Here is a 14,516-nt window from a genome sequence, read left to right as displayed (position 1 = left end):
CACTACAACACACACGCATGCACACACGTATGGCAGCACGAGAGCTAACGACGGGGGCGAGAGGGCCCCACTGCAGGGGGGGGGTATCACTTTTCCGCTCCCGTGCGCGCTGCGCTACCTTACTCGGACTCAGAGGCGGCCACGACCTTGCGGCTCTTCTTCCTCTTTGGAGTCTCCTCGGCGTCCTCGTCCGCCTGCTTGCGGTCCCGCTTACGGAGGATGCGTTGGTACTGCTCCAGCGCCTCAGCCATCGCGGCCTTGTTGCTCGGGGGCTTGTTACCAGTGTCAAAGAAGTTCAGGCGAGCCTCGACCTGCTCGCGCAACTTCTCACCAAAGACTGTCGGCGGAGCGTCCATGAAGCAGTCAATGCGGCATGCAAGCGCGGCCTTGTTGGCGAGGTAGCGCGAGATCTTGCCACGGTTCTCCTTCGCCGCACGCTGGATAAAAGACGAGTGGAAGATGAGGCCGTACTTGGGTGTGTTGCCCTTCTTCTTCTTGAGAGCGCGGAACAGCGCCTTCTCGGCACCCAGGATCTGGATCGTGCTGGCAGGGGACTTGGCGAGGTTTGTGAGAGAGCCGGCCTTGGAGATGAGCTTCGCGCCAATGGTCTGCCCCATCAGCTGCGTCAGGTTCGGGGCCACCAGCATCATCTTGTCCACGAGGTACTGCGCCAGGGCAACACGATACTGCCCCAGCGATGCGACACGCTTCGCAAAGGTGCGGATGCAGTCCCAGTCCACCTCCGCCATGTCGCCGCCCATCGACGTCACCGCCTTCTCGTACACGCGCGCCGCGAGCGCCTCGTCACCCTCGAGGATGTCGCCAAGCTGCGCTTTCACATCCTCCTCCGGCGCCTCCTCCAGTGAGTTGCGGTTACCGATGAGCAACGCCACATTGGCGTACTTGAGCGGCTCCGGCACCTCCTTGGCCAGCTCGGGGAAGTGCCAGCCATACCACTCCTTCACCCGCATGCCCAGCAGGTTCACACCCTTGTCCATATGCTCCATCAGCGCCGAGGCCTGAATGATCATGTTATCGCTGCGATGCACGTTAAACTTGACCTTGTTACGCGAGAACGCATGACCGAGACCGCACTGCGCGCGTGGCACATCGCCCACGTTGTGCTCCGGCAGCAGCTTCTCAGCGTGGAGACGGATGCAGCGGCTAATCTCGGCTACAGTCTCGTTGCACAAGACCGGGATATTGAGCTCGTCGTGAATGGCGCTGCCAAGTTTCGGGTCCTGCACGCCGAGCTCCCAGTTCGCCTCGCTCTTGGCGACCTTCTTCGCGAAGGCGGCGGTGAGGAAGTTGTTGAGGAACGTGCTGATCAGGTTCTCCGAGATGCAAACCGCGTCCTCGAGCGCGTTCTCAGGCGACTCGAAGGGCGCAAAAGACACGAGCTTCACCCACGGCGAAAAGGTGCTGAAGCTCTGCAGCTCCTTCTGTAGCGCGACGTCCTCGGCGCCGATTTCCTCGGTCGTGCGAACCTTGAAGATGGCGTAGCCTGTCGGCGCCTCGTACAGCGTGTACAGCGTTCTGGACATGGTCGACTCGCGCGAGCGTTGTTGAAAGCGTTTTTTATGAACTACGAGGGGGAGGTGGCCAGTGGGCAGGAGAACCGTGATCGAGCGCCTCGTGCGATGCAACGACGCGTAGGCAATCCTTGAGTAGTATGCGTATTCTTACTGTGCGCTTGCGTTCGTGTCACATGCGCGGCAGGGATTGTGCATGTGGGGGTGGGGTCCAAACAACGTTGTGCCGCCGTGTGCGCGAGGGAGAGGGGGAGAGGGGGTGGGGATGGGGAGGGAGAGGCGTTCCCGCAGAGAAGTTCGTGAGGGAGGGAGATGAAGAGCAAGGGGCGAAGGGCGGTACAGCATACGTTGACCCCTCCCCTCCTCCTCCAACACCGCCCGCAGGTGTACACATGCCCTTCAGCAGTGTGCCAGGTGGAGGCTAGAGAGAGAGCATGCTACAGCCGCAGTCGATCCTCACAGCAGAAAAGTCGCAGCGGTGGCCACTTACACTTTCGTTCTTGTCGTTTTTTTTCCTGCGTTGCCTGTGCGCTGCATCCGCGGGTCACCACCGCGTCCAGCACAGCCTCTTGCGTGCATGCAGGTCGGCCTGCGCGTGGGACGGTTGGAGAACCATGAAAGACAGCGGGAGTGAGGCGTGGGCCGAAGAGGACCAGGGGGGGGGGACTGGACACTGCCTCTCCCAGGTGCCGCACATTGTCTTCCCACAACCCATGCACCGAACACACACGCACACAGCTGATAGCAGCGAGGCCAATGGGGGAAGAGGAGCGAGGGCAGACCAAACAACAACACAACACGAAAAAGCGGGAGGACAAGGCGAACCGGCCAGTGGGCAACAGGGGTTGGGGCAAGCGTCGCACAACGGAGTGGGAGAGGGACGTCGGCAAGAGTCCAGGGACGAGGAGAGCGCATCCGACAGAAGGCGAAGATGGCGGGGTTATTCGAAACAGAGACAGACACCTTGTCTCTCTCCGACGTGTTCCTCCTGCCAGACCACATGAGGTCCAACTCCGCTCTACGCCCCGGCCCGTCGCAGGCCCCATCGCGTCGTGCAAACCCGCCGTGGACACACGCGTTGCCGCCGATGCGCCGCCCCAGTCAGCTGAGAGCACGGCCCCCGCCTCGAGCTCCACCGACCACCTGCTCTGCAGGTCGCCTCACAGCCGCTCGCACTGTGCCGGTCGCCACCTCGTGCACCTCTCCGGGTGGCACTCAGGCTCCCCACGCCAGTGGGTGGTGCGAGGGCCGGGGGCAAGACACGCTCGAGTCACGCGGACACTCTCCCGCCCATCGTGTGGATGGCACAGACGTGTTCACGGACTCAGCTCGCTCCGATGCCACGCCGCCCAGGACCTGGCCGCCGACGTCAGCAGCCACACATCGCTCTCACTTCCCCATGTCGTAGGTGCTTGCACCCTCCACCACCGGAAGTGGCTCGGCATCGGCAGAGATAGCGACGGCGGCGGCGGCGGCGGGGGGGAGGGGGAGGAGAACGGCTGCCTTGGCTTCCCCACACAGCGAGCGGGTGTGCTGGGCTCTTTGGCACCGCCACGCACTGAGCGGTGTCCCGATGTCATCATGATGAGGCGCAGAGACGCCTGGCAGGACAAAGGAGTCATATAACGGGGGCCGATAAGGGTGTCCGCGGGTGGCATTTGGCGTGCACCCGGGGCTCTCCGGCATCCACCTCCAAACCTCACCTGATGTGACGCCGTCCTTTTCGCTTTGCGTGTTCGCTGCAACCCACCATTGCGTATGTGCGTGTGCGCGCAGCGGCGGGGATTGTGCGGGATGACCGGCAGGAGGAGGGAGGAGGGGTGCATGCGAGTGGGCATGGGCCTTGACAGCTTGTCTTCCCTTGTTTTTTTTTGGTGCCCCCGTGCCTGCCCCACGCGCCTGGGCAAGCTTCCCCTCCTCCTCCTCCCTCTCGACCAGCGTACGCGTCGAGCTAGACGCGAAGCAGTGGGAACCATACAACAGACGACACCGTAGATACGCGTGCAAACGCGCGAGAGAGTCCATGGCAGTGTGGCACGAAGCTCAACACACAGAAGGCCCAGTACAGCGAAGGACGCACGCACAGATACATGCATCCACTTACGCAAAGGGGCGCATGAAGGGACTGAGTCCTCTGCCTCTGGCGCCGTGTTTGCCTTCACCTTTTCCCGAGTGTCCGTTGTCGCCTCACCCCGCCCCGCTCCGCCCTTTTTCACCTACTGGTGCTCATGACGGGCATCAATGCGTGAGTAGCAGGTGCCGCAGCTGCCACGCACCCGCTGAACGTGTCAAGCACTACGGGGATTGAGGGTAAGAGGAGCGCGCACTGCGGCAACCAGCGACCGCCGTCAACCAGCGCTTCTGTGCCACCGCATCACCATGAAACCTCTTCGCACCTCTTCGTTTCCTTCGCATGTGCCCTGACCGGCGCAGTAGAGGTGGTAGCGGCGGACGAGTAGTCGGCCCGGACCGTCCGCGGGGTGGCGATGGATCTCCAGCTCCGTGATGCAAGCACTGTGTTCCTCGATGGTGACGCACTGGAGGACGGGCTGCAGCTCCTTCTCACCTTCCTTGGACTAGAAGATGACGATGCCTGTGGTCCTGTCGCACGCGCTAGAGAACGACGGGCGGTAAGCTCGAGATGTACGGTGGAGTCAGGACGTGACTGCACTTGTCGACTGGAGCGAAGCCCTTGGACCCGCTTTGCCTCCAATGGTTCCCTGTCTGGTTCCGCATCGGCATTGTAGCTCTTCGTGTCGCCGCCCTTCTTCTCCGGTCCCGGCTGTGACCGCCGCCTTGTCTGTGTAGCAGCAGGTGCCGTCATCCGCGGGGCTCGGCACAAACCACCGAGACCTCCAGTCGTGCGATAACCTTGACCGCGCGACCGCGAACTTGCGCACCCCCGCCCTCTTCACTGGGCTGCGAGAAGGGCTTGCCGGCCTGCGCGCGCGCTGCGCTCCGGTTGGTACAGGTAGCCCGTCTCTGGGCCTTTGGCAAAGGGGGCCACCTCACTGCCATGGAAGCGTGCCAGTCATTTTTATAGCGCCTGGGGTGCTACTCATCGGTCATGCACACTGGCAGCCGATGCCGTTGACAGTCACCTCTGGAGGCACCGTGCTCGAGGCTGTGCGAGGTCGGCTGCCGCAGCTGGATAGGCCTCGTCCTTGTGCAGCGGAACCCAGCCCATATCGAGCGGGTCGGCGCTCGCGGGCCTTTCCCAATCGCCGAGGTCCTCCTCTTTGGTGGTGAGAGGCGCAGGCGCAGCGGACGCTGGCGTCTTCGTCTTTCCTTTGTTGTTGTCGAAGAACGTGAAGGCGGTGAGTGGTGGGAAAGTGAGAAGGCCGGGCACAGGATGGACGATGGTCATAGATCACATCAACGGACACAAAAGCCGAGGCACCGTGCACGGAGACACGCACGGCGCATCTCGAAGAGAAAAGAGTGGGAGGGGGTGGGGGCGGGAGAACTCCCCGCTACCCTCCACCCTGCACACGCACAACTGCCCGAAAAGTTCTGCTCGTTGCACACGATGCGCGCACGTACGTGCGCGTGCCGATAAAAGGGGGAGGTGACGAAGCGTGTAGCGGTGCGAGAGAGCGCGTGTGCGCGATACGTATCCAGCGCTATGCGTAGCTTGACGGCACGCGGCAGCCAAATACAGGGAGGGGGAGGGCATCTTCCTCCTGTTTTCTACCGCTGCCGCGTCTGACGACTAGGATGCCCACATCTGGACGAGCAGATGCTAACTAATACCCTACATAACGCACAATGCCTGTACTCAAGCGCGCACACTGCATCGCGCCGGTGCACCCCCGAGCGCGTGCTGACGTGTGAGCTTCTCGTTGCTGTTGTCTTGCCTGCAGGGATGTTCAACCAGAGGAAAAGCGCCGATAGGGAGAGAGGGGAAGAGAGACACTACGGAAACACACACAGGAAAAACATGAGGGGAGAACACGGCGGCCAAGTAGTCCAGACGTCTTTGAGTTTAGCCTGTATTTCTCGAGCGCATCTGGGAGCACTGGATATCGAGATAAGATCAGCTAGATGGAGAGGAAAAGGGAAAGGGAAAGGGAAAGGGATGAGATGGGGGAGACCTGAAGGCAGGTGAGGGGAAGCCAGACACTCAAGCGCTACACAACAATGACAGAGGAAAAAGCACACGTGAGAACTAAAGAGCCACACGCACACATATGCGCACTCGTGTGTTGTCAGAAGCATAGATATATAAAAGAAAGAGCAACAACATTCGCGTGAGGGAGCGGAGGGGGGGGGAAGAACTGAGCGCATGTGCACAGCAAGTCGCAGACGGCTCAAAGCAGGTGTGTGTCCGTGAGACTTCTCTGTTGCGCGCGCGTGTGTGTGTATGTGAGGAGGGGGAGGGGCGGGCGAAGTGTCACGAGTCGACCAAAAAAAGACGAAAACAAAGACGCGTTTTTTTGTCCGTTTTTTTTTCGTTTTTCATCTTTTTTGTTTCGCCGCGGAGAAAAGCGCCGGCGCGCCGGTCCACAGGCGAAAAACGCCGCGTGGGGGGGGGGGGCGACAGCGAAGCGGGACGGCGGCGCAGAGGGGCGTGAGAGGAAGTCGGAAGAAGGAGAGGGGACCCGCCAGAGACACGCACACAACAGAAAGAACGAAAACCCAAAAAAGAGAACCGTAAGTGCCGATATTGAAGCGAAGGTGCGGCAAAGATGGGATGGGATGGAGGATGCAAAAGTGGGTGTGGGTGTGGGCGTGGGCGTGGGTGACGGTGGGAAGCAAGCAGCCAGACGGACACGGACACGGAGACACCCTTACACACACACAGAGATACATCAGCTGATTGTTTTTTTGTTACGTTTTCACGTGCATGTGCGCGAAGATACAGGCCGGTAGAGGAAGGGAGGGAGGGGGGCGGCGATCTCTCGTAGAACAGATAACGAGGCGAAGCATTTCGAGAGCAGCGGCAGAGCGACAGAGAAAAAAGATCCCGATGCGCGCGTGACGCAGTCAACACACGCGCGCACACACACACATCTCACGGGCAGGCAAAGCGTTGGCTTCCTTCCGTCTTTCGCTCCGCCTTCGGGTTTGGCTGCTGTGACGATGCCGAGCTTCGCAGCCGGCGAGCCACCTAGGGCAGCTACCAGAGGAGTAATACCATTGGGAGAGAAGGAGAGAGACCGACAGAGGGAGATGAAGGGGACAGCAACAAGAGAGGAGGAGGACGACGAGATGCATCGGATTTTCTCGTCTACGGCTGCCCGAGATCGACCGCAAAAGACAACTCAATTTTTTTTTGAGGGGTGGCGGTGGTGGTGACGAGCGAGAAGGGGATCAGACTAGAAAGGGAGAAAGAAGGCAGGTCGACGCACGTCACCGCACCTCTCTGATGGCGTACAATGGAGCCTGTTCCTTCCCCGTCTACCGCTTTGTGCTTTGCCTTCCCTCCCGTGTGAAAGTCAGGCGTGGGCTGCACAGCGTGATCCACACGCCCTGGGGCGCCCATGCTGCTCATCTGTCCACTCGCGCGCCGACACATCCACGCCCACGTGCTGCCACGAAACGTTTACGCACACATCGCACGGGAGTGTGCACTCGATTTCACTCTCCGTTTTTTTTTCTTCCGCCGGTGACTCGTTCCGCTGCCGTGTGTCCCTCTCGCTTTTCCTCCCACGTTGACCCGAACTCATTCCTCGCTGGCTGAGTCCTTTGTTGTGCGGCCACGCCACAGCCTCTTTCGCCGTCTCCCGGCTCCCCGCTGAAGACAAGATCGACCTTTGTTTCCCGGCACCCTGCACGTGTACACGCGCTCGCACAAGCACACGCAGGCGTGCGCGCGTTCCTTCTTCGCTGGCTGCGGAGAGGCTCGATCACGACGGGGCCGGCACGCTACCTGCTAACTCCATGAGGCTGTGCGTTCGAGGCATGTGGTCGGTACCGAGCACCTGTTCGCCCTGTTGCTGCGCCGCCATGGCACGCTCGCGGGCCACCTCCTCGCGTCTCTCTCGCAGGTCGTTGAAGCGCACCACCTCGGCATTAAACATCTTGTGCATGTCCCCCACATCCGTCACGGACTCGTCGAGATGGAAGCGCTCGCTCAGCCCCTCCGTGAGGTCCAGCGGGTCGAAGAGCGACTCGAAGTACGGGTGGCGGAGCGCCTGCTCCGTGTTGATGCGCCTTTGAGGGTTAAACTCGAGCATCTTCGCGATGAGGTCAAGCGCGACCGGGTCGGCCGTGGGCACAACAGCCGTCCACGCCCGGGCAGGCACGTTTGACAGCGAGTTGCGCAGGTAATCGCGGGCGCTGGGTGAGCTGAACATGACCACGTCCTCTATCTTGGGTGTGCCGACCACCTCCACGATCTTGTTTAGCTGGTTGTAGAAAGTGGAGCCGCGAAAAAGCGCCTTTCGATTGAACATCTCCGCCATAACGCAGCCCGCCGACCACATGTCCACCAGCTTCGTGAAGCCCTTGAACTGCATGACCAGCTCCGGCGCACGGTACCAGCGGTGCGTCACGTAGTGCGTCTTGTTCGCATCCGCCGTGTCCTCGCGCGCGAGGTTGAAGTCACAGATGGTGATGTCGTTGTTGTCTGCTAGCAGGATGTTGCCGGGGTGCAGGTCGCGGTGAACGACGCCGGCTTCGTGCAGCACGTGCAGGCCAAGCAGGATGTGGTACATGAAATACTGAATGTGCTGTGGCGAGATGACAATGCGCTGATCGTGGATCACCTGCGCCAGGTCCGTCCGCATCAGCTCCGTCACGAGGTACAGCTTGTGCATCGCCGGCTCCTCGAAGTGCACGAAGATGTCACGCAAGCCTAGGATGTTCGGGTGGTGAAAGTGGTTGAGCAAGCGAATCTCGCGTAGCACGCGCTTGCAGAGGAACGAGTCCGACAGAATGTTGACCGTGCGGCCATCCGAGACGGTGTTGAATACGCGCTTGATGGCGACCGGAATGCCCTCGCTATCGACACCGGCGCACACCGCGCCGTAGCTGCCGCTGCTGATGAAGCGCTGCACCGTGTAGGGGGACTGCATCGCGTGCAGCTCAGCGATCAAGTCGCGCATTGCGGCTTCGCCCTTGGCCTGCATCCTCGTTTCTGGGGGTAGACGGAACAACAACAACAGATGGGGTGGTGTTGAGATGAAGGGGGTGGGTGTAGGACGAGTGGGTGCGGGGCGGCAAGCTCCGGAGAAAGACGACTGCAACCTGCGCCAATGCGCGCAGTTGCAGAGACAGGGGATTGAAAGAGGAGCGCCCAAGTGAACACGAACGAACTGCTACGCAGGTCAACGGCTACCCTAATGTGGATTGGTCAACGAGTAGGGGGCTCGGGTGTGGGGAGGTCGGTCGTTGCTGTGACGCAGAGGTATGGAAGGCGCTGCTCCTGTAGCCTTGTGCTATACCCTTTACTTTCGTTTTGCCGTGTGCGTGCTCTTGGTGCAGCGGTGAATGGTGTGCGCGGCGCTTTTCGACGTGCGTGGAGGAGAAGGGGGGAAGGGGAGAGAGACCCTGTGGGGAGTGTGCTGGTTGCACCTGCGGGGGTGGAAGCGGGCAGAGAGGGCGAAGGAAGAGAGGGAGGCACACGTTGGAGGGTCGATGGGCAACCAGTTGCCCAGCATCCGCGCGGGCGTGCGCGTTGGTGAGAGGGAGGGGCGCATAGAGAAAGACGCCGAGGCTGGCGGGCGGTTCCTCGTGCCCTCGACAAGATTCGTTCCTCTCCCTCGCTCCTTTAGCGTCGGGGAGACGCGTGCACGTGTCCGTGAGAGGGACCCGTAGAGACAGGGGAGGGAGGGGGGTACCACAAACAACATACGCGTGCGTGTGCGCAGGTGCGGGTGGGCAGATGGCGGCTTGCGGATGAATGTGGGGAGGTGATGCGCACAGATGTAAAAACCTGGGAGAGCCTCCGCGAGTCGGTTTCACTGGGTTCCGCCGCCTACTTCGCGTTGTTCCTGGTCTTTGTTCGTTTGGGTTGGTGGTTGTGTGTGTGTGTGTGTGGATGGGTGGATGTGTGGATGAGCGCATGCCTCCAGCCAGTAACGTACTATACATCGTCCTCGCCTGCCACCGAGCAGAGAGAGAGAAGGTGCGTAAGAGAGAACCACAAAGGGAGCTGCACACACACATGCACGTGGACAGTCGCTCAATCATATCCCTCGCGCTGCCTTTGCCCAGTCGGCACTTCGCCCGTCAAGGACACACCAACGTCACCTACACGCTCCAGGGTGGGGTACAGGCGAATGAGCCCCGGCCCTGTGCCGTTGTAGTACCGCCCCTTCCATACGTGCCCCTGGACGTCCGTGTAGATGCCCTCGCCGTGCATGCGGTTCGACCGCCACTGCCCACTGTACACCGCCCCGCTGCGCCACAGGTACGTACCCTGTCCAGAAAAGCAGCCGTGGGAAAACTCGCCTTCGTAGATGTTGCCGGACTCGATGAAGGCGAGTTGGCCATTGCCGTGCATCTCATCCTCGACCCAGTCACCTGCATACGTGAAGGACGGGCACGTATACACGCCGCGGCCGTGGCGAAACACCAGCGCGTCACTGCCCGCTGTCGTGCTGGCCGCCGCGCCGGCAGCCGCAGACTGCGGCGGTGCTGCCCCTCCCTTGCCTGCTGGCGAGGTAGACCTGGAGCGGCTATTTTTAGCCGGCGGCGCGGCAGCGCCGGCAGCGTCGGTGCCTCCTGGGGGCGTATAACGACGTATTCCGCCCTTGTACCTGGCGCCTTCTGCTTCGTGCACGTAGCTGCCCTCCTCGTCCACGAAGAGTGGCTCGTCTACCTTCACCTCTTTCTTCTTGGCTGGCATCGTACAGAGAGTGGGAGGCCAACACGGGCAACGCAACACATACAGGCCTGCACGGCAACGCCCGCCCTTACGAGGAAGACTGAGAGAGAGAGAGAGAGCGCCGGCTCACAATGAAGGGATGACGGCAATGGCGGCGACGTCACACGCGTGTACACCAGCAGAAGAGGGTCACAGCCCGAAGAATAACGAAGAGGGAGGAGGAAGGACGCACTGCATCGCAGCGCAGCAAACGGAGAGAGGAGGAGAAGCGAGGAGGATGGGAAGGGGTGGCAAGCACAGCAGCAGAGAGAGAACAACGGCGGGAGCAGTGATGCGGGGGTGTAATGATGGGAGGTGCAACAACCTCAGTTGTTTGACCATAGAGACGGAGAGACTACCGTGTCTGGTAACGCGGATGGTTCATCGCCTGTGCCGCCTCGCCTCCATATACTGGCGGATCGCACGAGTCAGGTTCACCGTTCGCGCTGCCGTTATGTGGCGGTGTTTCGCGTATAGATGTGTGCGTGTGCGTGCTCTTGCGTGCGTCGGTGTTGCGGCGGCGCTGGAGGATGTGACGCTCCCGGTGGGGGAGGGGAATGGCGAAGCTACTTTGCGCTGGACGCCATCTATGCGGTGCACTCACACACGTACACATGTCAGTGCTTGTGCGCTCGCGTGGAGGAAGGATGCCGAGGAGGAAGAGGGGGGGGGCCGGCGGATGCCGTGGAAGTACGGCCTGATGCATGTCAATGTGAGCAAGGAAACGAGCTGGTCCCAGCGTCTCCGCTCGCCTTCCATCGCCTGCCAGCGGCGGCTGCAGTACTGGACTGGTGAACAGATGGGCGACCACGCACGCACACGTATACACCAGAGTGGGCATGCGCACGTATGCACCTGACGCTCTACAGCTGCAGAGTGAAGAAGACAATCTCTTGAGTTGCGTGCCGGTAGACCTCCAGTGCCACCGACGGCTGCGTCGCCCGCACGGCTGTTAGCGCAGCCCGCAGCTGCTCACAGCTGCCGACGGGGCGATTCGCCACCGAAAGTAGAACATCACCGCGACACAAGCCGGCGCGCTCCGCCAACTGCAGCGGGGTAACAGACTCCACGCGCACTGCCCCTTGTCGGCTCAGTGCGCCGGGTAGCACGCCAGGGAGGATATCCATAGCGTTGATACCCAGCACCACCGCGCGGGGCGTCCCGCCAGCAGCGGCGGCCTCCCTCGACGAGGCGATAGAGTTGATGGAGGAGGATGGGATGCTGTGGTATAGAGCGCTGCGGAGACAAGCGTTGGAAGGGTCCGTGCAGTTCGCAGGAGGGACAGTGGTGGTCGCGGCCGTGGCAGAACCGTCCGCCATTCCCATCGAGGCCGTTGCGTGCGTGTCCCTGCCAGCCCTCTCCCGCATGCTCGGGTCAACACAAACCTGTGGCAGAGGCGCCGGCCGCGAGACTGCCCCACCCGCATCGGGTCGAGCATGAGACTGCTGACGGAGTACAGGTAGAGGGGGTGGGGCTGTCTCATCGGTCGTCACCAACGCCGACGGCGGCGGCGGTAGAGAGACGGCTTTGGTGGTTGCGGCTGACGCTGCGGTACCGCGTGTCGTGATGGAGCGGTGCGCCTTCGATAGAGCAGCAGCAGCACCTGACGCATCGCCGTGACGGGCGTCTGTTAGGCTGCGCGCAGACGCGGGGGCCGAGTTTACAGGAGCCATTCGCGACGAGTTTCGGGGCAGCGGCGTCGGTGCTTCGACGGCACCACTGGGGACGAGAGGTGGGGACTGCACGTCACCGCGCAGGCATGAAGGGGAGCGATCCGGCAGCTGCGGCGGGGTGTTGTGGCCGGAACTCGGCACGGCGTAGGACTTAGCGGAGGCGAGAGAGGCAGACAACAGCCGGCCGTCCTGCGGCGCCAGCGATGACGAGTTACCGGGTGTTAGGGCAGCCTCATTGTGGATCGCCGCTCCCCTCCCAGAGTGCGGCTCGGTCGGCGGTGGCAGCAGACCCTGCAGAATGGCTGCGAGACGCGCTCGCACGACGTCCGCCTTTCGATTATCCAGCGCCTGCTCCAGTGCCACGCACAGCGACGACGGCGTGCTCTCCGCAGCTGGAGACAAGCCCGTGCCCTGGAGTGTCTCGCAGAGGTATTCGAAGCGGCACCGGGACAGCCGCTGCTGGTGCACCACCTCGTTGAGCTCCCGCTGCACGTCTTGTAGTTGATGCTCAATATCCGCGATGGCGTTGAGGATCTGTTTGCGCTGCCGGCGACCCTCGTCATCGGCGGCAGGGGCGAGCAGGGCTACGTCTCTGTTGCCGTCCCCCCGATGCTCAGGTGTACTCCTCGCTGCCGGCACGGGGGTCGTTTCACGCGGTGGTGACCGTGAGGGATGCGGAGAAGGCGGGAGCGGCGGCAAGCCTGCACGTGCTCGAGCAGCCGCTGGCGGTACCGACGACTCGCCGCCCGGCGGAGAGCCAGATGACGAAGATGCAGCCAGTCCACCCCCATTTGCATTGCGCAGCTGTTGCTGCACCTCACGCACAATCATGGGGGGCAGCTGGCGGCTGAGCACGTCATCGACATGTGCCTTGAGGAACGTTCGAACCCACTCGGAGTTTGGGGTGGCGGTGGCGTGCGACGGCGCCTCGGTATTGAATGGCGGTGACGAGGAGGCGTTTCGACTCGTTGCTCCTGCTGCATCGCCGCCTGCGGTTGATTCCGCCGCTGCTGCTGCATGAGACGCCGTCGTCAAGGCCTCAGACAAGACTCGCGGCAGCACCTTCTCCTGGAACTTCTTCACCTCCTCCTCGATCATGTACTGCACCTCCAGCCTCGAGGTGTACTCGCGGAGGGCACTGAAGAGGTTGTGCTCCGTGAGAGGGGCGCTCATGTGGACGCGATGGAGAGGGAAGAAACGACAACAGGTGTGGCGCTGCTGCACCGCTACCTGCGCGGGGCGACAAAGATGAGAAAAGATGACAAGTGAAGAGAAGGGGGAGCGGCAGGAAACGGGTGCAGGCATGACGGATGGGAGGATGAGGAGGAGGGGCACCGAGTCCCTCCTCTTGCAAGGGAAGCCAGGACGCCATGCAGGCACAGCAGCCCAACGAGAGAACGACAGCGGAAGAAAGCCAGATGCAGGAACACCGGTGAATAATAAAGGAGTGAGGGCACCTAGAGTTCGCCCAAGCCTGGGTGGCGGTGGAGCGCTGCGGTATGCATAAGAGCCCACCGCAACTGCTGGCTTGGCCTTGCGCGAACCTTATGCGCACGACATCCCCGCAACCACGTCCTATACCCTCTACTCAAAAGGGAGAGGGACACGCGATCTAGCGCCGCAGGGGCGTTCCGGCACAACCACCACAGGCCTAGTCACACTTAGCGTGACCATGCAGATCCCTTCTTCGTGCGTTCCGTATGTTTCACATCACCCCCTACGAGTGTCCTCGCGTACGTGCGCTCTCGGCGGTGTGTGTGGGGAGGGGGGGGGTGGAGGGAGAAGAGGCGAACGTGTGGTCAGTGCTGCAAATGCTTCATGGTGACACCACTGCACACCAAAGAGGCGGTCGCACCACCTCAAGTGGTGCGTCACCCCAAACGACCACGAGAAACAGGAGCCTGGGGAAAGACAGAGAAACAACAACATAAGGAAAAGGAGGAGTGAGGCGAACCAAATCTCTGTCCAAGGGACAGGCGGATGGATGCGCGTTGGGCGATGGTTTACAAGGGTCTGATCTACACCGGGCATCATACATACCCCCCTCCCCCACCCCCCTCTTCTTCCCCACTCACTCTCTCTGTGTGCGTGCAGTCGTGACCCTCATCCAGGCTCTCGGTAGTCGCCCGTGTCTGTCCCACCTTCTGCCGTCTTCGCTCTATGTTCTCCGACGCTTCACAAGGTGCACATCGTGCGCTTCTACGAGCCGCGCTCCAGAGAATAATGCCTCTGTCCGTCCGTCCGTCCCGCTGTCCGTGTGATCGCCTCCGCTCATGTCGAATGTGGTGGTGGTGGTGGGGTGGGGTGGAGGGCCGATCGAAATTGTGCGGACCTGCCCCCCTCCCCAAAGGACGAGAGGAGGGGCCAGAGGCAGCGAGGGACGGCACGCGTGTGCGAGACGGAGAAGACGACGCACAGGAGAGGGGGAAAACAGAAAAGAGTACACGAGAACAGACGTCAACTTGTGGCAGCGAGGCGGGGGGAGAGGGGGCGGGGGGC

The 14,516-nt window shown here is 61.7% G+C and overlaps 4 protein-coding genes and 1 pseudogene across 4 annotated transcripts, besides 1 other annotated feature; all 5 read right to left on the bottom strand.

Annotated features, from left to right (window-relative positions):
• Positions 1-119: 119 nt before the first annotated feature.
• On the bottom strand, positions 120-1,544 carry LMXM_10_0210 (putative nucleolar protein; the record flags this gene model as incomplete). Its single annotated transcript, XM_003872809.1, has 1 exon — positions 120-1,544. The coding sequence occupies one exon, from the start codon at positions 1,542-1,544 to the stop codon at positions 120-122; it is 1,425 nt and encodes a 474-aa protein (XP_003872858.1).
• Positions 1,545-7,381: 5,837 nt separating this feature from the next.
• Positions 7,382-8,605, bottom strand: LMXM_10_0200 (map kinase-like protein; the record flags this gene model as incomplete). Its single annotated transcript, XM_003872808.1, has 1 exon — positions 7,382-8,605. One exon carries the CDS (start codon positions 8,603-8,605, stop codon positions 7,382-7,384), a length of 1,224 nt encoding a protein of 407 aa, XP_003872857.1.
• Positions 8,606-9,660: 1,055 nt separating this feature from the next.
• LMXM_10_0195 (conserved hypothetical protein) lies at positions 9,661-10,326 on the bottom strand (the record flags this gene model as incomplete). Its single annotated transcript, XM_003872807.1, has 1 exon — positions 9,661-10,326. One exon carries the CDS (start codon positions 10,324-10,326, stop codon positions 9,661-9,663), a length of 666 nt encoding a protein of 221 aa, XP_003872856.1.
• An 881-nt stretch (positions 10,327-11,207) lies between these two features.
• LMXM_10_0190 (hypothetical protein, unknown function) lies at positions 11,208-13,190 on the bottom strand (the record flags this gene model as incomplete). Its single annotated transcript, XM_003872806.1, has 1 exon — positions 11,208-13,190. The coding sequence occupies one exon, from the start codon at positions 13,188-13,190 to the stop codon at positions 11,208-11,210; it is 1,983 nt and encodes a 660-aa protein (XP_003872855.1).
• Positions 13,191-13,727: 537 nt separating this feature from the next.
• Positions 13,728-14,051, bottom strand: LMXM_10_0185 (annotated as a pseudogene).
• Positions 13,728-14,051: a sequence feature.
• Positions 14,052-14,516: the final 465 nt, after the last annotated feature.

Source organism: Leishmania mexicana, chromosome 10 (assembly GCF_000234665.1).
Source record: "Leishmania mexicana MHOM/GT/2001/U1103 complete genome, chromosome 10".
In the NCBI taxonomy this organism is placed as follows: domain Eukaryota; phylum Euglenozoa; class Kinetoplastea; order Trypanosomatida; family Trypanosomatidae; genus Leishmania; species Leishmania mexicana.
Note: the sequence above shows the minus strand (reverse complement) of the source record. Positions and strands in the feature narration are given on the sequence as shown.